This window comes from Epargyreus clarus, unplaced genomic scaffold, assembly GCF_041222505.1.
Source record: "Epargyreus clarus isolate Ecla_fem2 unplaced genomic scaffold, WU_Ecla_fem_2.2 ptg000034l, whole genome shotgun sequence".
Taxonomy (NCBI): domain Eukaryota; kingdom Metazoa; phylum Arthropoda; class Insecta; order Lepidoptera; family Hesperiidae; genus Epargyreus; species Epargyreus clarus.
The window spans coordinates 9,267,037-9,293,487 of record NW_027332239.1 but is presented as its reverse complement, the minus strand read 5'-3'; the positions used below and the strand labels follow the sequence as shown (position 1 = coordinate 9,293,487).

The following is a 26,451-nucleotide window of genomic DNA, read 5'->3' as shown; positions in this document are numbered from 1 at the left end:
ATGTAAGATATAAAATGCAGCATGCAAAATGTGTTTTCAAAGAACAGATAGTTGGTGCCTAGTATTTTATTTTCGTATTGTCTTAGTGGCACACGTTGTTTATACTTTTTCTTAAAATATCTTGAATATATTGTAACAGTCACATTTGTCCCACGTACCTATTGCCAAACGTCGAGATTTCGAGTGAAGCTGCGAAAATGGGTCACTGACTGTCATGCACTTACACAAATCGATGCAATCACTGATCTAGTTAAACAGTAACTTCAAGTATTGTTGGTTCAAAATTGTGTAGTAAATGTTAGGCTTCGATCAACTTTCACAAAATTTTACGTGTACCATTTATCGCGTCCGACCGTTGACCTTAATTTATGCATCTATTTAAAACCACCTTTGTCTTGGGTTTCATATTGAGTTACATTATTTCAAAAACCCATTTATTAAAATTATGTTTACCTCCTAGTGTGACCTTGAAAAGGAGGATACGACAGGGAGGCAGTTTTCCCAGCTTTCTACACTGGAGCCAGGTAGAGCTGCCCGAATAAGCCGGCAGACGCACTTAAAGCTGCTAGGACAGTGCGTGTCACAGGTAGTTACAGCACTTGAACGATTACAACATGCAAGTAAGTTCAACCCAACGACAGACGGGCGAATCTATCGAGCGAGCGGCCGACGCCGAGTGGCCGAGTTCGCACGCGATAGTGAATGAAAGCAAAGCACAGCCGAGCGGAGCGGGCCGAGAACGCGCGACCACGGACTGGCCGAGAGCTCGCTGACTGAGCGCTGCCGCTATTTCCGCCCGCTCGCCGCCCGCCCCGCACGCAGCCGCCCAGAGCTTTCTCTGCGCTGCGCAACGAACTTCTTTTCATAAAGGACAACTCTACTCGATTCTTGTTCTCGACGTTCGTAGGCCAAGGTACTGGAATTTGGAGCAAATGATTACGCAAGCATACTTATGTGTGTACACACATAAGGAATCCCCTACATAGAAATGCCTGAATGGTTCTTAAACCTACCTATAAATCAAAGCTAGTCAGTTTAACGTAAACTTTAAAAAAATGTTAAATATTCTAATGTTTTTAAACGTAAATCAGATATAAATACTTGCCTCTTTGCCTAAATGGTTACATTTTAAAACAATTTTAGCAATAACTCTTTCTTGGCAGTCGGGCAAAAAGTATAGGTATTTTATTGTCGCGGGTGAAACCTTTAAAAGATATCCGATGCCGCGGAAGAGACACCAGATTACGTGGGATTTTTACACACTAAAACCCCCCAGTGAACATCCTGAGCGCTACGTATCAGAGGATTCTGGAATCTCAATCGAAACCGAACCGAAGTCCACCGAGCGCGATGGCCCTATTGCGCTTATCCCACACCTTTCGGGTGCTTACGACGGTATATGGCCACACATATTGTCATCGTATTCCGGATCGCTGATAGGGCGGTTCGAGCTCCCACTCTCGCTGCCCTCAACCCTGGAAGCCCTTTTAGTCATCTCTTACGAAAGTGAATACCGTAGCTCTATTTTTGTCCCGAGTCTATACCTAAATTTGTTTTTAATTTATTATCATATATTTTAGTGTTATGCAAATAACAATCCTATACTCTAATTACTCTTAATAATCTATAAATAATAAGGCTACACAATCTACTCATCCGCCTGTCTGTTTAGTCTACCTTTAAAGGATTTTGAAATTTTTAAATAGAAGAAAATAGTATAAAAGAAGAAGAAACCTTCGAAAACCCGGTGTCAGAGAAGCGACACGGGGTTATATGAGATTTTTATTGCATTAAAACCCCCCTGGTGGCCGTCCTCGCCGCTGCGTAGGTAGAGGACTCTGAGATCTCCAACAAACACAAACGGTGTCCTCATAGCGCGCTGCCCTGTCAGACTCCGTCCAGGTGAGCAGGACATTTGCCACATGGTAATCGACACACGCACGGCGGTAATCGACCACACATACCGCCGTACTTCACAGGGTCGCTCGTCGGGCGGTTCAAGCTAACATTTTGCCGCCCTCAACCGCGAAAGCCCCTTTTTAGTCGCCACTTACGACAAGCGGGGGTACCGTAGCGTTATTCTGGACCAGGAATTGCAAAGGTATCTAGATTCTGGTCCTGCTTTACATCCAGGGCCTAATGATGAAGCTGGCAGGCAGCTATATGAACTCTGTAATTAAACGACGCAATCCCATCGAGTGAGGGTCTGATGATGGAGCCGCAACATGGTCACGGGACCTCTCTATTCATACGACGCAACTTACTCGAGTTTGGGCTCTTTTGATAGTGATAGAAAGTGGCTATACACATTCTGTAATTAAATGACGCAACCCTGTGTTAATATATTAAGCCTGTATAAACATATTACTATAAATGAGTCATGTATTCAACAAGTTTTAAAAAATTAAAATATATTTTTTTATGAATAATAGGAACATTTGTACTAAAATGAAAATAATAAATTTATGTAATAAAAAATTTGTGTATTTCTGTTTAGACATTTAGTTACATTTAATTATTTACAATATTAACGTAATAAAAAAAAGTACAAAATAATATATGAAACAGGCTTTAAAAATACTTATAATAAAATAGTTAAATATAATAAGCTTCATCCAAATTGTTGTCTCTTGGAAGAGTCCCCAAAACGCTGGCGACATTACCTCGCTGAATAGCAAAGCTAATTCTTTGCCCGAGGTAAGCGCCAGCCCTTTGGTCGTGGGTGCACTCGATCAAACGCCTTGAAAGGTGTTTAAAAAAAGATCGAGCGTCAGAACCCCACGGCCCCATCGTCTCTACACCAAACGGCAGAAATATATAGTCTCGACTGAGACTAGCATATTTCTGCAGTTTGCGTATTTCCGCATCGGTAGCCACAACACCAGCTGCCCTAGAAGATAGTTGAAGATGGGATGGTGCCATTGTGTCGACACACGTAGCATCCCACACAAGACACCTCCCATTCATCCAAGGAATTAAAGTCAAGCCGTCAGGCCTCTTACCATCGTCTCGTACAACACCGTTCGGCTCTAATTGTGCCGGTACGTTGACGGTAGCAAGAGCCCTGCGGATGACATCATTGAGGGCAGCATGGCGCGATTGGCGACCGGCGCTACGACGACAAGATAGGCCGTGGTGTCCCAAATGGTCTACCTGAACTCCACAAGGGCAATAATGTGGATGAATTAAAGGTAAACCTAGTCGCAAGCCGATAGCAATGGTAAATGATGTATTGTCTAACACAGACCCTAAGTTGTTGGACGGTGTTGCATGAAGCCAAAATCCTGATTCCTTAACAGAAACGGCCAGGAGACGAGCACGCTCAACAGAACTGACACTTGAGTTTACCAATGAGGTGTGTGTTATTCTGCAAAGCGGCTCGTCCCAAAGCCTTTGCACATTCAGATCTACAGGTAGAGATACACCTGGGCAAGCTGTGTGGCAAGCATTCCTGGCTTCTTCACAGTACGAGATTTCTGTAAGACCTAATGAAGAATTCGTTATTTTTTGGAACAGAGAACTCGTACCGTGCACAGAAGACAGGAATGCCGGTAAAGCAACGGATGTAGCTTTCCTGATACCAAGACCTCCAAAACGTATAGGTAAAGAGGCCTGGGACCAAGATCTATCATCCAAATTGCAATTCAATATGTTTGATAATATCCTCAAAATATGAGAATCCAATACTGACAGAGAATTTAAAAACTTCCATGCTGGGCAACATCTTAAAAAGTATGTAATTTTATGTAATTAATAATAAATCTTGTCGTCATCTGATTATTTTCCCATTGCTAGTGCCAAGCTTCTAGTCCGCTCTGAATAAAGAAACGAGTTGCGTGGCAACAGCAAATTGTAGATATTAGCGGAACAAGGACAGCGCGGCAAGGCACCCGTCCGCTGCCCTCTCACGCCCACGGGCACATAGCTGCGTTAGTGTACCCATACTGTTGCTACGGAGTATTTGGTTGTAGTTGTGTTCGACCGCATTGACTCTCTGACTACATGAGTAAATGGCCGATTTTTAACTACAAGGCTATTAATAACTATATTTGTTTATTTATTTTAAGGTTCATCAACACAAGATACACCATCGGTCCTTAATTTCTAACATATAATTTATTGTTCAATCGTGTTTTTGCAATTACAGGTGAACACAGCTTACTTATTTATTTTCACAAAAAATCGTTATAATCATTACATAGGTACATCATTATTATTATTAAAAAGCTAATTATCAATATTATAATTAAAATTTTACTACATTATAATTAGAAACTCCTAAAATAATTAATTAAATATATTATCATGGTCAAAATTACAATAATATTTAAAACGTCACTATAGTATGGATTAAAAATCATTCTGAATCTCATTATTTTAATTACTGCTATTACTAATAAATTAAGTGTGATAAAGCAGTGATAGCCCATTGGTTCACAAACTCGGCCTCTCGAACGAGAGGTCCGAGGTTCAAATCCTAGGCACGCAGCTCTTATTTTTCAAAGTTATGTGCGTGTCAGAAATTAATTATCTCTTGCTTAAAACGGTGAAGGAAAACATCATAAAGAAACATGAATACTGGGAGATTTATATAAAAAAAAATCTCAAAGGTATGAAATCAAACTCATCTTGTAGGTCTTGAAGTCATGTAATAATATAGTCACATAAACGGTACAGAGTAACGATATAACAATTATACGTAAGTAAGTTCACACTAGTGATTAGAAGTATTATAACTACACAAGTATCTCCGTTATTCGACTGCTCTTGCTGAAGTCTCCGACCAGAATGTCGCTCTCTGTTAATTCGAGCGCCGCCAAGGTGTCGTCCCCACTTCACCTACCCGCATCTGTTTTTAAACTGTAGTATCAAATGAGTCACTTATTACTTTAATGTAACGTTATAAAAATGTGATATCGTTAATATCCAAGCTTCTTATTAACGACGATAACATTCGGCCGTCCTGCTCACACGTTCGTCCTCGATCGTGTATGGTCTGATGCAAGAGCTGCAAAAGAAAACCAGTTGTTTAATGCCTAAGTCCAGAAGAGTTACACATTTTCTTGTAATACCGACTCGCACGTAAGAGGCCCGAACTGTTTATCAAAAACATGGCTTAAACTCTACGCATTTTCTTGCAATACCGACTCGCATGTAAAAAGCCCGAACTGTTGATCCGAACCAAGGCTTAAACTAGGTGATGTTCATATAGAATCACACTAGTTGTGTATTACCTAGGTTATAAATCTGCCCCAACAGTGTTCACCACGGATTTCTGTTGCAGGCATAGTTCATAAGGACTCTTTACATAAATGTCATATGCGCGACAGGTATTGAAGCGAATGCATTAGACCATTGTTAAATAATAAAACACACGGTTTAAACTAGGTGATGTTCATATAGGATCACTCTAGTCATGTATCACCGCAGTTTTTATACCTTGTTTACGATAACATTCGGCCAGTGCTCAACTCAAATTTACTCTAAAAATGCAATATTCACTCAATGTAATACATCCACCCAACATACATACATACATACACCCAACCATATGCATCACCAAGAGACACCCGCGAACATTACACTGCTCGAGGCATCTGCACTAATCCATCTTAACTACAGATAAATAAAAATCAAACTAAAAAAAGTTTCCTACACCTACAGTAATGACAACATCTAGCTGCCCACTTTACTTATGTCTGGATTCTAAGTCCAATAGTTAAATCTCCAACAACTATTGATTCGATAAAGTTACGCATCAGAATAACGACGTTTATCTTATTAGTCCATTTCGGAATGCTCAACAACCTGTTCAATAACTGTTATACTGATAGATAGATAGATCTATAGTTGGCCACTAAATGAATCTGTGCGACTCAAAATACTATTATAAAATTATTTTATTACTACTTAGTACTTCTTTTAATTATTACAATGTTATTTTATACAAATAGTTGCCTTTCCAATGTACGTCTTTTATCAACTGATGAAGCAGTATCAAAATAATAATATATCGTGAATATTTGAAATGAATGATATCAAAGTTAAAGACTAAATAATGGTAAACTAACCATGAATTTCACACAATATAACACGTATAAGTTGTATGAACCCAATTTTTTTACGTTATTTATCACAAATTCAAATTATTTCTTTCAAAGTAGGGCCACATAACCCACTTTTGAAAGTCAGAAAGAAATTTCATTACATTAAATTGAATTTATATTCAGTTATAATAATACATACTATTACATGAATTTCAAAATTTAATTAACAAAGCAAAGGACCCATGCGTTCACGTCAGCGACATACTTGTCAATTGTGTATGGCTTAACTACTTAACTTTTTTTTTTTTTTTATTTCACCAAAAGTTTTAAATTAAGATTCCCATAAGGAAGTTATAGTTTGGGCTATTTTACTGTAAAAGTTATGCATTATACTAAGGAAGATTTGCTAGACTTTACGCAAACGTCGTTTTTTAAAAAAAAATCAAATAATGTTATGGAAAGAATAAACACATTAAAATGGTCCGTTAATCTAAACGGAGTTTAAACAGACCTTGTCTTACATTGAGTTCCTCGGAAGCGGATTTTTTTTTTCCGTAGGTAGTTATCAAACGGATAGTGTTATTGAATACACACTCGTAAACTACCTACCAAGAAAAATGACTTCAGAAACCGGCCATTATTTAACTATACTTATTTGTGTCTACAACTGATAAAAGATTTTTTTTAAACACGCTTTTATTTTTGCCACGCTTTTATTAACTTGACCTGTATGTATGTAACGGAATATTTGAATTCGATTTTTACCTACTTTGAACGGTCAGATTTATTTAAAAATTTTGAAATACCTATGACATGACATGATTTTAATAATCTTGTCCGATTCTAATTTTGTCTCATCACGATCGTCAGATTTAAAACTATAACTGTTTTACATAACATGTGGCTCCTTATCAATCACAACCTAAAATTTCTATGACCTGAAAAAGGTCTATTAAAGTTGATCATGATTTTATACCAGCCAGCCAAACAAACAGTTAGTCAAACTATCTTATGATACACCTTATTACCGAACAATTCATATTTATTATATATATTTCAAACGCCTCGGCTTCACCTGACTTTTATATAGTTTGTAATAAAAATTATATTAGTGCGTAATATCTATATAGATTATATTAATATAATATGTATCATTTACAACCAACACTCTCAAGGAGATGCTCGATGTTTCTATAGAGAAAACCTAGACATGACGCAATTGTGAACCGTATGAAATTTATATGAAAAGTAAATTATTGTATAAGAAAATCCCATCGAAATGTACCTATGCTTTTATTTGATTACATTATTATTCATTTGGCTATGATATACATATAATAAGAATGAAATCTTCACGTGTTTACATCGAATATATTTGAAAAAGAAAAATTGTCTGTCGGTTTGTATATTTGAAAATGCATTAAAACCAAAACTACGAAGTCGATGTCAAAAGTATACATTTTTTTTAAAAAACATTACATGACCAGGTAATGGACAATTCCAAATTACTAACGTACTCCGTGATCTTGACAGAGGGCATTGTATAATTCAAATTATATTTTGAATCCACATGAACAAAGTCGCAGGCAAGACTCGTTTTAAAAATGCAATTCAAATTATATTCTGACTCCACATGAACAAAGTCGCAGGCAAGACTCATTTTAAATATGGTATACAAGAGACTATCTAAATTTATGTAGGCTTCAGTGACCGTTTCTCACTTAATACGTATAATAACTTAATTGCTGTAACTTGTAAATAGAACTAAGCTCAAGTTATAAAAGCATCAATTTATTATTATTATTATTATTATTTTACTTAAAATAATTTATTCTCAATCCCATACAAAGTGGATCCCGTTTATCATTTCGTAAATGGCTCACATAATTAATAATATCGATAGTCTAAGCGTCTCAACGTTTAAGGTACAAACTTCATTTACCAGTATTTGATAGTGCCCAATTTTCAAACCAAAAGGACGTGTAATGTGTCAAATTCAAATTGAAATTTAAAGATTTAAAATTACGAGATGTAAAGAAATATTAATACAAAACGAAACGTTGCATACTAAATTTAAAACAGACATTTAATATTATGTATAAGTGAGTCAGTCTGAAGTAGAATGGGAGATAAGAGAGATATTTTTATATATAATATTCCAAAGACCGCTGCGCATAAGTTTCTCAGTTTTCTTATAGATCATTAACTAATGTGCATTTATACTTTATGGGAGTCAAAACACAGTAGTACACAGTACTGCGTGAATTCGCCTAGAATTGATGGAAATCTAAATTTGGCAACGTACGTATGCTTCTTTCATAACAATTACGTATCAAGTATATGAAATCAAAAGGAAACTTTCATTGATTTATAAAATGAAAATGTGAACAATGTAGATGTGAATGCAAGTTTATTTTTAAATATAGTCAATTAATATCCAAAAAAAAAAAAAACAATAAACCTTAAACTCATTTACCATTTCCCTCCTGGGTACACTCAGCCACTCAATACCGTGGTCGTGATACTTTTTTGCAGGCAGTTAAATATGTACCACGTAGATATTATACCTTTCTGTACAATTATGAATAATCAAAATTTTGCAACTTAATAAACGTGTCACTTATATCAAGTAGGTATACTGTACTCTGTAACTGCGTTTGTTGCTACCGCATAGTCCCTTCCATACAATAAAAACAAACGCATATACGTAAACCCCGTTTGAAACATTAAAAGTTATCAAAAATAAATTCAAATCTAACCTGTATGCAATTTCTGGCGTACATTAGCCTATATTAACAACCATTAGGTTCCCATATCTATAAAGCCTGACATTTAAGATTAAAGATCCTTAAAATATTTTCATAAGTACGTGTATTTCTATATATTTCAAAGTAGGTGTAACTTTAGAACAATTAGGATTTACTTTTTACACCACAGAATTTAACCAAATGGACAGATTTACCACAAGAACTGCCTTGCAAAATTACTTTTAGACACTTCTTCACAGAAAATGCACTTATTTTGAAGTAAACACCTCAGTTTACAATGTTAACAAGTAATTTGATAAGAGTAAAGTTTGTTCACAAAATTTAAGTATATCATTTTCAGAGGGTATTAACATTTCATTGAATTACTAGTCTCAATCTATCCATTTTCTTAATTCAAATGAGTTTTCCCTTACATCAACGACATTTATCTACCCCCATTTTTACTTATTCTACCAAGATGAATTCACATATGACATAATAATGTTTTAACTCACGGTTTTTATTCCTGTGTCAAGTATGTTCGTACTTACGAATCGCCGTCCATGATTGTGAGCTGGTTCTTGTACACTTCTGATGAAATCAAACTCATCTTGTAGGTCTTGAAGTCATGTAATAATATAGTCACATAAACGGTACAGAGTAACGATATAACAATTATACGTAAGTAAGTTCACACTAGTGATTAGAAGTATTATAACTACACAAGTATCTCCGTTATTCGACTGCTCTTGCTGAAGTCTCCGACCAGAATGTCGCTCTCTGTTAATTCGAGCGCCGCCAAGGTGTCGTCCCCACTTCACCTACCCGCATCTGTTTTTAAACTGTAGTATCAAATGAGTCACTTATTACTTTAATGTAACGTTATAAAAATGTGATATCGTTAATATCCAAGCTTCTTATTAACGACGATAACAGGTATGTGAAGTCTACCAAAACGCACTTGGCCAGCGCGGTGGACTATGGCCTAATTCTTCTCATTCTGAAAGGAACTGTCCAATGTGCACTGCCTAATAGTGGGAAAATAATGGGATGATGACGTAACGTGACGTAACGAGACGAAGTGTCTTAATATGCCACATTAAATATTTTTTAAACACATTATTACTAATCTCTCATGTGAAAAATATTCATTTATTTACACATGGTCTAGTTTTTATTCAATTACCCTAATAATTAAAGTCTCAATTAAAACTCGTTTACGAAGGTGCCTGTGAGTGTGAATGAAAGTATTTGAAAACCCCCAAATGACCCCCAAATGCACAGAAAAGTTTATCGTAGTTTGAACTATAAGTTGAAATTTCCGCCCAATCTTTTTGTCTATTGACCGGTAAATACAAAAAAAAATCTATTGTCTTATTATTTCTTAATTGTAGTGGATTCCTTTATTTTGGCGTAATTTTGTCTTTTCATTAATTATTCATTCATAGGTACGTGCCAGTTCCACTAAGTCGGCCCAACAGTTTTACCGTTCGCCAATTATTGCTGCTGTAGCTGCTTGTATAGTTATTCTAATATGATCAGTACTATTGAAATACATAAGTCACTAAGCATCCTTTATCGTCTCAATAGACTCAGAATTGTTTCGCTATTCGTCTCTATAAAATTATTCTATACTCCGACAAACTTTTCTATGCGTGTATATATATGCACCACTGTTGCTTGATTGTCATGCTGGTGAACTTAGCTCAGCAATTGCTAGCACAGCACTCAAAAATGAGAGTTTTATTCGCATGCACATGTATTGTATAGTTTCTGATAGTTTTCAGGAATAGTTCTGGCAATTTCACGGAAGTAAAGCAAAATGAAATAATGCTCTACTAACTTCACACAGCAGAGCATTTTCTAGAAAATTGAAAAAAAAATAAGATATTAGTGTAATTAGCTAATATCTATAGTTTCTGATAGTTCAAATTCGGATAGTGATTAATTTATGTTTATTTAAAATACAACGTATTTTTTTTTCAAAAATATGATGTATTTTTATTTACTGTAAATATACTATTTTACTTTATGATTGACTTCATGGCGAACAAATCTGATCTGACAACACTGAGATAACTTCAGCTCAGAGCCAGAGATAACAGAGTAACTTTTATGTCATATTTATCTATAAAATATGTTCTTACTTCTTAACGTAAATCGAAGTTGTGTTGTTATTGTCTGTTCAATTTCAAGTATTTTGTACTAATAGAATACAAATTACGCACCTCATTGTTACTATAAGTTTATAATGTCCAACTTTTCTTAGAACCTTAATTTAGTTTCAGCCCACCGAAATGGCTAAGTGGAAACTGTGTCGGCAAACCTACGGAACCGATATATATGAATTTACTGAAGGCGATGAAGTTACAATTGGCAGAGGCACACAAAACACCATAATCCTAGCAAGTTTAAATATATCCCGTAGACACTGCATTATTAATGTGAAGCGGGATGAAGTTACTATCGTTGATTTAGCGGTAAGCATGATACATGAACAACTATAACACTTACATTGATAACACCGTATCACCACAGTATAGGTAGCTGTCCATGTCAGTAGCTCTTTAATGAAGATACACAAATAAAGTAGAAATCTATGGTTCACTTGTGGGAACAGCACACCTATATTTATATTACTATATTACATATTTTGTAAATAAATAAAACTAACATAAATTATAATTAGGAATATCTTAAAAAGTAAGTACAGTTGAATCCGTTTACTATGACTCCGTATATATTGACCAACCGCTTATTATGACATAATTACAAAGCAAAGTTTGGTTTTTCATATAAAATTCTTTGTAAAAAATCGGATATAATGACTTCCCTTACAGTGACATGTCGCTTATTATACCCATTGTCGATAAATTATGTCCGGTTTTAATGATCGATATGATGACATTTTTTTTTACATCTTCGGTAATGTTCATTGATCTTTGTGGTCACGAAACCTAGACTCAGATTCTTTAGCAACACTGGAAATGTGGAAAGATTATGTTGACATTGATAGCACTCTCCTCACATCCAAAGCACCAACCAATGAAGATCTCGTACAGAACATGAATGTTAAGGAACAACTCAAGACTGATGAGGAAGAGGAAGTCGAGGAAGAACCATTACCTACTGCAGAAGAGACATTAAAGGCTGCAGAATTATTATCACGATTTTAAGAGCAATATTGAAAATGATTAACATGCAATTTTTATTTTGATTTATTATGCTATGTTTCTCTATTAAAATACATAAGTACATATTTATATAAAAAGTTTTTTTTCACGACACACTTTGTATGATTTCCGCTTATTATGACGTGTTTGTCAATTCCCGTCGATGTCCACAGATTCCACTGTATATGGACTTACATGCACATTGAAAGATTTGCCTCTTAATATTTTCATTCCAACAATTATGTGTACATATTTTATTTTTTTTTGCTAAATATTTCAAGTTTTAATCCTCCTCCTGTAAATTTTACTCATGTCTCTAAAGTATGTGTAGCCTTTCTACTATCAATATTACAAAAAAAAATACGAAATTTACTCATTTGGGACGTTAAATTAGACCTTATTTATGCACTATCAAAATGCAGAAATATGTACGCAAATGTGCACTAAAAATGGCAAAACATGCACCCAATGGCTAAAATATGCATCATCTGATTATTGTTTTTTATTAAATTTTGCATTTATTTATCATACTGATATAGGGTATTCAGTCAATCGTGCCAGAGTCTTTACCACTACACATGACACATATATGAAATGAACATGATACATAAATATAATACTAATAAAGAATTGAGACATTTTTATATATTTTTTTTTTAATTCAATATTAAGGTTGGCTTTTTATATATATTAAATAAGTAAATTTCAACAATAACTGATGATAACTTGGATAAAGTTGAAAATATAACTTTTACCAAAATGTAATCTATATTAATGTATTAACATTATCTTATGATAATGCATAAATTATTAAAGAAATTTAAAAATGTAATCACATATTTATATATTTTCACCTTTTCTATTGTTCCAGAGTGCTAATGGAATTTTTGTTGGTTTAAAAAAAATTGCACCAAATGTGCCATTCTCTTTAAGCGAGAATGATATAATTGGTATAGGTTGGACTGATGGGGCACCACTTGCGAAAGTCAATGATGCAGAAAAATTTGTTTTTAAACTCCAAAAGATAAAAAATGCTTCAGTTATAGATAGAATAAAGTTTCAAAGTGAAAATGATCTGCAGAATGTACAAACGGAATTGGCAGCCTTACATAATTCACAAGATAAGCAAAGTGTCAAAAAATGTTCACCAACCTCATTATCACTGAAAAGAAAATCTTTTACTGTAAATCAAAACCACAATGAAAACAATAAAGAAATTGCAAACAACATATCTCACATTAATATCGAAAATGGCAATAACGTTATACAAAGCCCTATTAAAAAATTTAAATCAAATTTTATATTTGAGGAGATTAAAGAAGAACCACTTATTAAGGTGGAAAACGAGGATTTACAATATGAAGCATTTAATATTAAACAAGAATGTTGTGATGACGAACCACAAATTATAATAGACAGTGATAGTAGTGATAGTGATTCAGAACACTGGTATGCTAGGTTGTCACAAAACTCTCCTAGAAAATCTTTCATAAATTTTAATGACAACCGAAAATCTGATGTTCAGCAAGATAGTTCATACAGTCAATTGGATGATGATGTTGTATATGTCGGCACTGACTTTAAAAGCAATAATGAGTCTGATGAAGAGCTATATCTTGATGATTTAATCACCATATTACCCCCACCAATAAACAAGGATGATGATGATAAATATAATAAACAAAATATAGAAGAAAATAATGATATAAGCAAAACAATTGAAAACAACATATTAAATAAACCACCAGATGCAACCAGCATTGTGAAGGAAAAAGAAAAAGTAAAAACACATTTTGAAGAAGCGGGTAAAGCTTTAATTGACATTGCAGTTCAAAGCAACAATGCAGTTTCCAAAACTACAAAATTGATTGATTTTGTAGTCCAGCCCAGTAAAAAGTCTGACAATAGTCCTAAAAGTAAGTATCATACAAATTTTACAAATATCCAATCATATGTGATGCAATATTTAATGTTTTAATTTTTTATTAACTTTGATTATTTTCTTTACTTTGTTACAAATAAACCACAATATTTTTATAGTAGCTAATCCATTACACACTACTTTTAGGCAAAATAAAGAAGAAAAAAGATCCAGCCAGATCAAAAACCATTTCAACTAAAATACAAATAACAAACTCTCAAAAAGAAGAACGCAAGAAAAAATTGCGTGAAATTGCTTCGAAAGAAAAGGCAGATGACAAGCAATGTAACCCTAATTTGTCGAAAAACGACGAAAGTAACTCTACATCAAGGGTTAATGCAAAAATAACTCCATCAAATCGAGGAGCATTCTTAGTTGATGAAGATCCAGCAATATCTAAACCTAAAAAGAGAAAAAGTTCTGCAGATAGCAAACACACATTAATGTATAATGTAAGTAGTTGTAGTAAAAAAGACAGAAGAAACTCTGAAAAATTCTCAGAAAATACCGAAATAAAAGATCAAATGCCCATCTTGAGTATAGATGTAGCGAAAGGGCTTCATAACAAAACTACAAATGGGATGCTTAAACAAACTGTACCTATCAGTTCTCCATCACACACTTCTGAGAATTCTGATAAGGCTTTAGAAAAAGTACATTCCAATAAAGATTCAGATTCAGTAATATCTAAATCTACAAAAATAAAAAGTTCTGCAGATAGCAAAAATGCCGCATCATCCCATAGTGTTAATAAAAGTATTAGTAAAAAGGACAGGGGAAGGTCTGAAAAATCATCAGAAAGAACTGAAATAAAAGACCATACACCCATCTTAAATGTAGAGATAGATAAAATGCCTAATAACAAAATTACGAATGGGATGCGTACAAATACAACAGTACCTATCAGTTCTCCATCCCTATCATCACACACTTCTCTGAACACTTGTAAAGCTTTAGAAAAATCACACTGCAATAAAGATTCAGATCCAATAATATCTAAAACTACAAAAAGAAAAAGTTCTGCAGATAGCAAAAACGCTACATCATCACATAATGATAATGAAAGAAGTAGTAGTAAAAAGGACAGGAGAAACATTGAGAAATCTTCAGAATGTACAGAAATAAAAGATCAAGGAACCATCTTGAATATAGGAATAGACAAAGTGCCTCATGACAAACTTACTAATGGAATGCGTAAACATACTGTACCTACCAAGTCTCCATCTCCACCATCTGTTACGTCTGAAAGCATTGATAAAGCATTAGTCAAAAAACATTCCAATAAAGAAACTGATAATAATAATAGTACTGTAGCCAAAAATAAACCGAAAAATAATGACTTACATGACACTGAACAGTTGAGCAATAAAAATTTGCAAACTGAAGAAACACATGAAACCTTATCAAAAAATACAGGAGAAAAAGGGGTGTCACATGAAACAAAATTGCAATTTAAAATTCGGACCAATTTGGAAGTCATACCTTCCCAAAAAAATCAGTCTGGGCCAAAGTCGTCACTTAAAACAATCCTTAAACCCTTAAAAGAAAATAAAGAGCCTGATAAGAAAAGTAATAAAAGAGTCAGTTTTTCTAAGAATCAACCAGAAGTTCGTGAATTTGAAATTGAGCAAGGACATCAAATGAAGAAAACAAGTAGTGTAAAAACCACATTGCTTCCGGCACGGTACAATTTGCCTGCCTTCTCACTTGAAAAATTTGCGTTAATGAGAATTCTTCGCTGGAATCCGCAATGGCTAGACGAACAGAATAATTTCACTGAACCTCCACCGATTTTGGGACACAATAATATTTTTAAGGCTATTCCCCATACCTTCAGCAGCCATACTCAATATGTTGAGTGAGTATGAATTTATAAAAAAAGCATGAGTGTTCTTAGGTAACACGTAAGAAGTTTTTATTGTAACAGTAAAAAATGTTAGCCTAAATTTCTGTGCTTATACCTTAAAGAGTGTTGCACTCCCTTCGAGTTTATCACGAGTCACTCACCTCGAGTTGATCGGCGCATGTAGTAGTATAATGTTTAAAATAGATGGCGTTGGTAACAATACAAGAAAATGAATTAATTGATATGTACGTGAAATGCGGCTATGGGCAGGAAGGAATCTCTTATATTTTGTGTGATGATGTTTCTTCTCACATGTATGGAATAGTGCTCTAAAATGCTGCATATCGAAAAAAGTCCTGCAATTAACAAATTATTATATTAACAGGCTGGTAGGTGACTTGCTACTGATGGAAATTTGGGATTGTTTATCGCAAGGATATGTAAAGACGCAAAATGAAAAAACTTACCACCAAATGAGAATAGAGTCTCTTCCTTTAGTTCTACCACAGAAACATGATCTGCAATTGTTTAATTTAAGTGTTAATGGTGAGTGTGCAATTTGTTTTAGTCAGCGTAAAACTGCTAGGCAGCTCTGAATACAGAAATGAATCGTGTCGCTATCGCAAATTGTATGACGACACCTGCTCGCAAAAACTTCAGAGCGGACTAGCAGTTTGGCGCTGACCATACATGATATACATTTTGTTAACTTTATATTAAATTTAAATATGTGAAAAAAGTAACATTAGTGGTATCGGTCTCTCTTCACTAGATATTAATATATGGAATTTCATGGGAGGGCGTATAAAACTATCTTATCCCTTCTGAATAAACCATTGGAGGTTTACATTTTCCATTGTAATTGAAAAACCGTTTGCGTGCATATTATTTACATAAATCTGAAGCTTTGAAGTTATTTTTTCTCTACTGAATATATTTATTATGAATGTCACTAAAGTAGAACTATATGAAAACCTCATTTGTTCTGCTTATTTTCAGTTTCTGTGCCTACCACTCATGCCAAATTTGTGCCCAGAGAAGGTGAAATAATGATGGTTTACTTTGGTGGAGAAATAAAGTTTTGTAGATTCTTCTTTGTACATAATGTGAGATGTCTACCATCACCACCGAGTAAGTTTCATTTCTAGTTTATTCTATTTTACAATGTGATTGATATTTCATTAAATACATGACGGGACGTCATTGAAATCGTGGTGATATATCGCAGATGTGATTTTATACCACTACCCTTTCATAACGAATATCGTATATTATGACATAATAACGTGACATCGAGCATTGGAGGGGAGGCCGGCTAGTGTCACTGACAGTTCGATCGTAGCCTCCGAGCGATACGCACGCGCTCATGTTCTCGGTGGAACGTCGTAGGCTAAAATGATAATTATAAAATAAAGATCAATAGTAATACTTTTTAGCGTAACAATATATCTCATCGCCCTCATCCTTACGAGCAGCCTATACATTTGTGATTCATGAAGGATTTGAAGAGGCTCGTGTGGTATCACCAACATAATATAATATGAACATGCACATATCGAAAACAACTAAAAGTTATATTAATTACATATTGCAGACAATGTTAACTCGTTCTATAGTATATCTCTCCAAGCCTCGTTTACCGAAAAAATTACAATGTTGCAACGCGGGGCAATTATGTATGGGAAAAGTTTGGCTTACATTAATAAAGACATACGGTTGTATGAAGCCATGGAGTACTTGTCTAGATCGCCGCTTAATGAGGTCATACTGAACCCGCAACCAGAGCACTTTTTAATGAACGACGCTGATTGTAGGTTTAACATGGAATCACAGGTATGGGTACTCTAATCATATTTCTTATTTATTGAAAAATTGTACATTTCATATAAGGAATGCTAATTATCACAAGTGCACTTACTGCATATTTCGTAGAAATATTATTATATTACCAGTTAATAATAAGCCATTCATTTTCCATATAAACATTTAATATCCATTGTGTAAGTATAAGTGACAGTTGGTTTCAAAATATTCCTAAACTAGCTTACAACTTACTAATTTTTTTGCGATTAATAATGTTAGCCTTTGTGTAAATTTTGTTCAAATTTTTTATTTCACAATTATAACACCTGCCTATCACAGTACGTACATTTTTAAGTGTTCGTGTTGAATTACAATGTATATTTATACAATGCATATTTAATAAACAATTATTTTAGTGGACAACACCTCTCAATGAAAGCCAGAAGAAGGCAGTCATTCACGCAGTGTCCGCTGCATTCGGAGACAAACCACGCATTCAGATGGTGCAAGGACCCCCTGGAACGGGTATACAACTTAATAATGATCATATCATAATAATACATGTGTACATACATATATTAAGATTATTCTTCTGACGCTTTAGAGTATGCGAGTAAGCATAGTGCTTCTAACCATGTCGTATACTAAATAAATATACTACATAATGAAAAATATAATATATAAAGTGAGTATAATTTATTTCAGGTAAATCTAGAGTTATTTGTGCCATAGTAATGTCGTATTTCTACGACGCGTTAGGCAAGAAGCAAAAGAATCGGGGGAAAATTTTAATATGTGCTACAAGCAACGCTGCGGTCGATGAATTAGTTATAAGACTACTTGATATTCGGCAATCTCTTCCACACCGTAAGTATTGAAAATATTTAATCTACCTGATTTAATACCACAAACCAGGCCACATCTCTGGATTTTGAGGACCTTGTTTGGATCAACCTGGGTGATCTCTCTGGGCGAAAATTTTATTTGTTGCTCCTTTTTATGGCATATAAGTTCCTATTATATTCCAGGTAAATTACACCAAAAATTAGAGTGAAATTACATGAATTCGCAACAAGCTGAATACTAAAACTTTCAGGTATATACATAATTGTATTTTGAACAAATGTACCAATATTCAGCTTGTTGCGAATTTATGTAGCACCGAATGTCTCATTTAACCGGACTATTACTTCATGCCCTATTGCCGTTCCTCCTCCTCCCTACACATGCCGTGAGCACGGACGTGCGGGCGCGACCATAAATATGTAAATAACCGACTCGGGTGTACTCGGCACTCGTACGTCCTCGACGGGGTGTAGGTTTTTGAGCGCTAAACAAATGACTGATAGCCTAGCAGCAGCAGCAGATAGCAGTGATACCCTAGTGGTTAAGAAACTCTGCCTCTCGATCGAGGGGTCCGAGGTTCAAAACCCAGGCACGCACCTCGATTTTTCGAGATTATGTGCGTATTAGAAATTAATTATCACTTGCTAAAACGGTGAAGAAAAACATCGTGAGCAAAACCTGCTGTGATAACAGAGAGATTTATAAAAAAAATATCAGACATATGTGAAGTCTACCAATACGCACTTGGCCAGCGCGGTGGACTACGGCTTAATCCTTCTCATTCTGAGAGGAGACTCGTGCCCAGCAGTGGGACAATAATGGGTCGATGACGATGAAGCATCCACATCCATCGTCGGGTCGAGGCGTGTAATGAGAGTGTGTGTGTGTGCGCAGCGGAGCGGCTGAACATGGTGCGCGTGGGGCGCGCGGACGCCATGCACCCGCGCGCGCGCGACATCAGCTCCACGCGCCTGGCGCAGCGCGACGCCGCGCGCGCGCTGCCCGACGCCGCGCCCGGCCTCTCCGCGGAGGTAACCTGCCACCTTACAACTTTTTTTTTATAATATAGGAGTAACAGACTAGCATGCGGTCCACTTGACAGTAAGTGGCTCCTGCCGCTCGTGGACATCTGTAATCAACCCCAGACAGGATTAGATATTCCTACCTGAGGTCGGCCACGGATGCGCCGCTACCCCTGAGGACTAAGCTGGAACGCCTCGGAAAAGTATGTCTCCTTTATCACACCCTTCAAAACGAAGCAGCGCCTAACACTGCTGTTATTAGGCAGAAATAGGTGTGGCGGTGGTGCGGCCGGAGTCACATACGGTTCTACCACCTCCAACCTTGCTTAATGAATACCACCCAACAAATTGTCTATTATCATCAATTTTCATATTTTTATTGCTAACACGAAAGCGCCTCAATGGCTAAGAAAGAAAAAAAATATGTAAAAAAAATCAAAGTTATTAATTTATTTGTTTTTTCCTATTTCTATAAATATACACTTTTCACTGAAATAAATAACAAATCCGTCAAGTTATCTATAATTTCAAGTTATTTTAATATCAAAAATCATAGAAATACAATCATAAAATTTATGATGAAAAATCATAGAAATAGCTTTAAACATTCTCAATATTTTCTCTTTTTAATTATCGATGTAAAACACGCAAATTTTGTAGTTATTTAAAGTAATCCTCGAATATTTCGGAAGTATGAATATGAAAAATGTGTGATAAAATTGTATTTAAATTATTCCTTACAGATTTCTCTTTTGGAAGCAAAAAGAAATAAATGGCAGTCGAATATAGCCTGTGCTACGGATGATGCACGAGTAGCCTACTGTCAGAATCGAATAGCTGAGATCACGAAGAAAATAGCAATGGTAACACTTTCGAATATACTTTGAAATCTTTAAAGAATTACAAGATCATCTTTAATTTCTGACAATATATCGAATCATCTTTAATTTCTGACAATTTTTATCATTCTGTTGGATTTTCTCGACACCATCATGTAACTATCAAAAGTAATTAGAAGTGCAATATATTTTCATAAGTCTGAGTCCACATGGAAACTACAAATGTGACATTTAACTTAATTCTTAACTTCACTCTGTGTTTTTAGGGTTCCGTAGCCAAAGGGTAAAGACGGAACCCTAATTTAAGTTATCCGCTTAATCTGAAGTGTTTCAATGCATAAACTAATGCCGGGAGGGATCTCGCGCTTTCTGCGTCCCGCTAATACCTACAATTAGCTATTCGACGCAACTCGTTTATATTCAAAGCGGCCTAGCAGTTGGGCGCGGGCTGTAGCGTTATGATTGTGTCTCGCATGCAGTTCCGCGGCAGCGCGGAGTGCGCGCCGGAGCAGCTGGCGCAGGCGGAGCGCCGCGTGCTGGAGCGCGCCGACGTCGTGCTCACCACGCTCGCCAGCGCGCACTCCTACAAAATGCGCGGGTGAGACCCTCTCCCCTTTATTTTTATTTTTGTTTACGAGGAGGAAACCTTCATAAGGTACCCTATGCCGTGGGAGCGACACGGGGTTATGTGGGATTCTTAACGCACTAAAACCCCACCGGTGGCCATCCTCGTCGCTGCGTTGAGGACTACGGGATCTCCAGGAAACGCAACCGGAGTCCTGTAAGCGCGTTGCCCCATCGGGTTCCTCCCAGGTGAGCATAAACTCGCCACATCCTCTGGTGTGTACAACGGCATTCAGCCGCGCATACCGCCGTCCTTCCCGAGATCGCTGGCCGGGCGGTTCGAGCTCCCAATCTTGCCGCCCACTACCCCTTTTAGTCGCCTCTTACGACAGGCAGGGGATACCGTTGCCCTATTCTGATCCCGGAACTATAGGGACAAGAGAGACCCTCTTCCCTACTCCCACACTGAGCTATCTTGCTGGCCAGTACGCAGCAATGTTACTTTTACGTTCACGTTATTTATCGGTAGCAAATTATAACTACTTGAAAGTGACCCCTTGGTGGTTCGATTCCGGGGGCAACAACAACAGTATTAAGCGCTGCTGACGTGTACTATATTCTACACAAAAATATATATAAAATGTTCTCATATTACTAAAACGAAGAGTAGAAAATTATTTCAGTATTTTGGCGTTATCAATGTTATCATTCCCTCAGGGATGCATTGTATATTATAAGAAACATTTGAACCCGTGATTTAATATACGTGTAGCAATGCCATCTACAATTGAGTTGGCGAAAGTCGTCACATTGCTGTAATTATTGCATTACTAATCTGGACAGTGGTGCCATTTCTAAATAAATGTGGTTTATCAAGTATGGTATTGCGTGGCAGGATGCGGCGGATCGCGCTGTGCATCGTGGACGAGGCGGGGCAGGCCATCGAGCTGGACACGCTGGTGCCGCTCACGCTCGACGTCACGCGCCTCGTGCTCGTCGGCGACCCGCAGCAGCTGCCCGGCTACATCTGTTCGCAGGTATACCACCCAGAACAACCTATACTTTGTCCACGCGACAATTGTTTGCAATATATTTTATTAAGTTTGTCAACAGCCGATGTAAAGCTGGAGAATTATGTTATAAAACTGATCCATATCCTTGAAGTAAATCTTTTTTAATATGTCTATTATATATTTATTTTTATTGCAGAGAGCAAAGAAATATGGTTTGGGCGACAGCCTGTTCTCGCGGCTGTCGTCGTGCTCGGAGGTGTGGGACGAGAGCGCGGCGGTGCTGCTGAACTGCCAGTACCGCATGCACCCGCACATCGCCGACTACCCCAACCGCGCCTTCTACGCCGGGCAGGTGCGGGACGTGCCGCCGCGCCCGCTGGCCTGCATCGCCGCCGTCGCGCCCTACACCGTGCTCGCCATCCACAACGGGGACAAGTCGCAAGGTGCGTGCGTACAACTCGCTCTCGACGAGCCTCGCGCATGCAACGATAACGCACGTTCCGGAATCGATCTCCGATCAGACGGAGATCTTAATGATGACTTTTAATTTTTCTTCACAGTGTGGGCGGTCTTAGTGAGTCCGCCCGAGAGAGAAAACACCTGTTTAAAATGCAATAATAGTCTTAAATTCTCGTAATAATCGTAGTTTTAAAAGTACAATACAATGCCGTCAAGTTATTAACTAACTTAATTTATATTATTGTCCCATTACGATTTGATGGCTCGTGACATAGAAGATGCTTACTGTATGCAAGTACTGTGACATGTAAGATGTTTCGTAAACAGGTTTTTCTGGCGCCAACGTGACGGAAGCGTGGGGTGTGGCGCGCGTGGCGCTGGCGCTGCGCTCGCTGCTGCGCCCCGCGGCCCCCGCGCCCGGCCCCGGCGCCGCCCCGGCCGCCGCCGCCGCCGCCGCCGCTCCGTCGCTGGCCGTCATCACGCCATACGCGGCGCAGCGCGACCTGGTGCGCCGACACCTGCGTGTTCTGCACCAGTCAGTATCAATTTATGACCGTATTCATTTCACTATCTTGATATTTTCAATAATTATTACGCATCTAGGTTTCTTTTTTTTAATATTTTGTCTGCCACATTAGACCCATTTTTACGACTACAGGAACATGAAAACACAAAAACAAAGATATTTTTTATATTTGAACCTGATGATAAAGCAGACGTGCTACTGATGGAAAGTAGTTAACGTCGCCTATGAACATTTGCAACATCAGAGGAGTCGCCAGTGCATCGCCGGCTTTGAAGGAGAGCTCTTTTTGCACCTTTTTTGAAAAGCCATGTCATAGCGCTCCGGGAATACCTCGGGAAGAAGTTCATTCTACATCTTGCACGTCCGTGCAAACCGAATCGTTTTGTGTATAGCAATCCTAAATGTGTATGTCCTCGGCCAGGGCGGAGTCGGGCGATGCGAGCGGCGAGTGCGACGTGGAGGTGAACACGGTGGACAGCTTCCAGGGGCAGGAGCGCGACGTGGTGGTGGTGTCGCTGGCGCGCTCGCACGGGCTGGGCTTCCTGGCCGACGCGGGCCGCATGAACGTGCTGCTGACGCGCGCGCGCCACGCGCTCGTGCTCTGCCTCAACCCCGCCGCGCTGGAGGTATTTTACAGCTACCTGAAACCCGCATGTAGATTCCATATCCAAAAGAAAGAAACGAGACCCATTGACACTTTAAATATGAGTTTTTATAGCTTAAGGCTTACTATAAAATTAAGTCATCTCGACGACATGCCAACCACGCTTACAGTGCCCAGTCCTCGTGGCCATTATAAAGTAACTTCAAAAAGCACTTTATAGTCATAATGATATCGAATCATACGCCTTTTTCTTCTGACTGCTTGACATCTCAAACTTCGACATTAAAAATTAAAATTGTTATTTTTGTAAACGATATAATAATTAACGTTAATTAATTCAATTTTATTGCCTTGTTACGTCTACAATACTACATTTATTTTATTTTCAGAAAAACAATCAGTGGAGTAGCTTACTCGAGAAAGCCCAAAATAACAATATGTATCGTAAATTACCTACGAACATGTGCCAACATCCATCCATTCAACAAGTATCCAACCAAGAGGTACTACAATACTTAACATGCAACCCACCGACCAACAATGTACAAAATGCGGCGCCTCAGTCATCGAGACAAAGATCAAGAAGAAACCGCAGACGAAACCGCAATCATATTATGTCACATAAGTAATGAATCGAATCATCGTTGAAAATTTTGTAAATATTTATACAACAATATCTAAAATACTTTTACAAATCTGACTTTATGCTTGTTTCAAATGTTGTTATTGTGATTTGCAGGCAGTAGAAACAAAGTTTATAAGACTATCTACATAGATACATATAAAATGTACGTCTTTTGTATATATTGTATAATAGCTCTCTGATGCTAGTTTATATGATGGCGGCAACACAAAGTATATAATGATATGCATAGCAGTAAGATTATTTTATTAACAGCGCAGTACATAGCATGGTATTAAAGTATTCGTTAAATGTAAAATTTCCTAAAAAAATGAACTAAGATAGTGGTTTTGCCTGTGTTCAAAAAGACTGCTTTAAATTAGCACAAATATTTAACGTACCGTATACAGTTCGGCACGCACACAACATAATTATATGGGTAGTTGGATTTAGCTGAATAATTAAATATGACATTATTTTGTAAGTTTTCTCTGATGTAGATAATTAAACTCTTTAAAATAGTTTAAGATAAAAAACAAAATAATTACAAATACCCTCTCGAACATTGTACAGCCAAATAGTACCTTATTCGACTGTTCCATATACTCAGTTTATTTTTCTAATTTAGGACAGAACACTTGAAGTTTGCGTTATTCAATTAATTCTTTATTGATTTAAGTTGTTGATTATCATTAATTTTCTGATATACTTTTATATTTGTTTACGCATATACGCAAACAATTAAATCTTTATTATGTGTTGATTATAATTGATTTGATTAATAAAAAAGTTAATTAAGTACGTATTTTGTAATAATGTATATAGAAACATGTCTGTAAAGTAAGAAAACTCCCAATAATGAAGGTGCATAAGGGAAACATACTTTTCAAATGACTATGATATGTCTAATTGCTATGTGATATGATATGTCTAAATTAGTTATTTTTATATACTTACCAAAACAAATAAATACTTTTGTATATTATTTCTGACTACATATTTTCAAGCACTTGGACTCAAGGAATTACATTTAGGAAATGAATGTCGTCTTTGTCTAGTGGTGGTCTATATGTTACAGCCAAAGTGATAAATACGAATATTATATAATATCTAGCCATTATGTATAATATCTACTCAATTTGGTCAAAGTTATAAATAACACGGAATTAATCACATTAACCAGCCATTATATATAATATCTTCTAAGATTTGGATGAAGTAATAAAACAAGTATAGGTAAAGTATTTCAATTTTTCTTAGGCACAATTATTTTTTTGTAATTTTATAATGACGAAATGTTTTAACGCTCAACCTCTGTACACGGTGTACGTAAATCAGCCATGGGGTGGATTAATAAAAAGACATGCCTAATTAAAAAAATACATGCCTTACTTATTATCTCTGATCGCTTATTTATATTTTAAGTACATAATGAATTTACATGATTTGTACCCACACACACACACACAGCGGCCTGCGAGCGATGAGTCCGATAATTCGGACCTAATAAACTATATGATTTATAGTAATTATTATACAAAAACCAAGAAGACGTTGATACGACAAAATTCATCATTAATAATTTCAGTTCATCTTAAGATTTACTGTACTTCGGGCTTTTACAATAACACATTTATTACTTTGACTAACTTGAACCTGCTATTATATATAACACCCGGATAAAGTGATTAATTTATTACATTGTCGGGACAAATTAGTTATTATACATAATAAACAGTCATTATGTATAATAGCTATTTGATCACTTGGACTGCAACATATACATACCAAGCAAAGAATTCGTAACCACTTGCGGAGAATGACTTATACAAACAGAACAGGAGAAAATTATTTTCCACCATGATAGTTTTACTGGTGTTAATACTTTCCGTATAACATGCAAAATAGCGATTCATTTGTTTCCATTCTGCCCAACTATGGGGTCACCGTTGAATTATACATACTCACTTTCACTTTTATACCTCTCGAGACTCGTTTCCATAACACTACAAGCATCACACTGGATTCAATCATATGCAATGTACGGCGGCCGCACGCTGCGGGCGCCCGCTCATGAAGTTCATCTAAATTGGTTGAGCGCTCCGTGCACCCGCGCCAGTTTTAGCATACGCCATACATTAAGCCATTACGCCGGTAACAGTTGCAAGTGTTCAATTCTCGAATCGTTAGTCTTATATGCAGACTTAATTAAAAAACAGCATTACTCCACACTAATACATACGTAACACAATTACCATATATTTTTTTCGAATAAAGAATCTTTTTTAGTTTTATAGACTACAGAGGCAGTTTATGTTGTTTTTATGACAAGGTTTTTCAACATCCTCGTTGCCAATAAATGACTTCGAAACTTCGAGCCTTTTAGCGCAGAGTATTCAGTCTTGCATAATTGAGTAAT

The 26,451-nt window shown here is 36.5% G+C and overlaps 2 protein-coding genes across 10 annotated transcripts in view; one reads left to right on the top strand and one right to left on the bottom strand.

The window, feature by feature from the left end:
- Positions 1-764, bottom strand: part of Shab (Shaker cognate b) — a 62,027-nt gene extending 61,263 nt beyond the window's left edge. For 7 of the 8 annotated variants that reach the window (XM_073091305.1, XM_073091307.1, XM_073091308.1 and 4 more), the window contains exon 1: positions 159-764. The gene's annotated coding sequence lies outside the window, so the exon portion shown is untranslated. The remainder of the gene's footprint in view (positions 1-158) is intronic. The other variant, XM_073091306.1, reaches the window with a different exon arrangement.
- Positions 765-10,947: 10,183 nt separating this feature from the next.
- Positions 10,948-25,017, top strand: Setx (probable helicase senataxin). 2 transcript variants are annotated; one of them, XM_073091202.1, is made up of 16 exons: positions 10,948-11,274; positions 12,839-13,883; positions 14,036-15,746; positions 16,120-16,280; positions 16,734-16,865; positions 17,329-17,567; positions 17,954-18,062; positions 18,243-18,404; positions 19,278-19,414; positions 20,149-20,268; positions 20,724-20,842; positions 21,704-21,845; positions 22,018-22,264; positions 22,608-22,815; positions 23,228-23,432; positions 23,800-25,017. In XM_073091202.1, exons 1-16 carry the CDS (start codon positions 11,092-11,094, stop codon positions 24,037-24,039), a joined length of 5,160 nt encoding a protein of 1,719 aa, XP_072947303.1. In that variant the 5' UTR covers positions 10,948-11,091; the 3' UTR covers positions 24,040-25,017. The 2 variants fall into 2 exon arrangements, with proteins under 2 accessions (XP_072947303.1, XP_072947304.1); XM_073091203.1 differs by lacking the exon at positions 20,724-20,842 and having other exon boundaries at positions 23,800-23,959.
- The last annotated feature ends 1,434 nt before the right edge of the window (positions 25,018-26,451 follow it).

Excerpts from the sequence above, each read along its gene's own strand:
- Setx (XM_073091202.1), top strand. The coding sequence starts at position 11,092 with ATGGCTAAGTGGAAACTGTGTCGGCAAACCTACGGAACCGATATATAT. Across the intron at positions 13,884-14,035 it reads GTCTGACAATAGTCCTAAAA|GCAAAATAAAGAAGAAAAAA; the intron begins GTAAGTATCATA and ends CACTACTTTTAG. Across the intron at positions 16,866-17,328 it reads ATGTCTACCATCACCACCGA|ACAATGTTAACTCGTTCTAT; the intron begins GTAAGTTTCATT and ends TACATATTGCAG.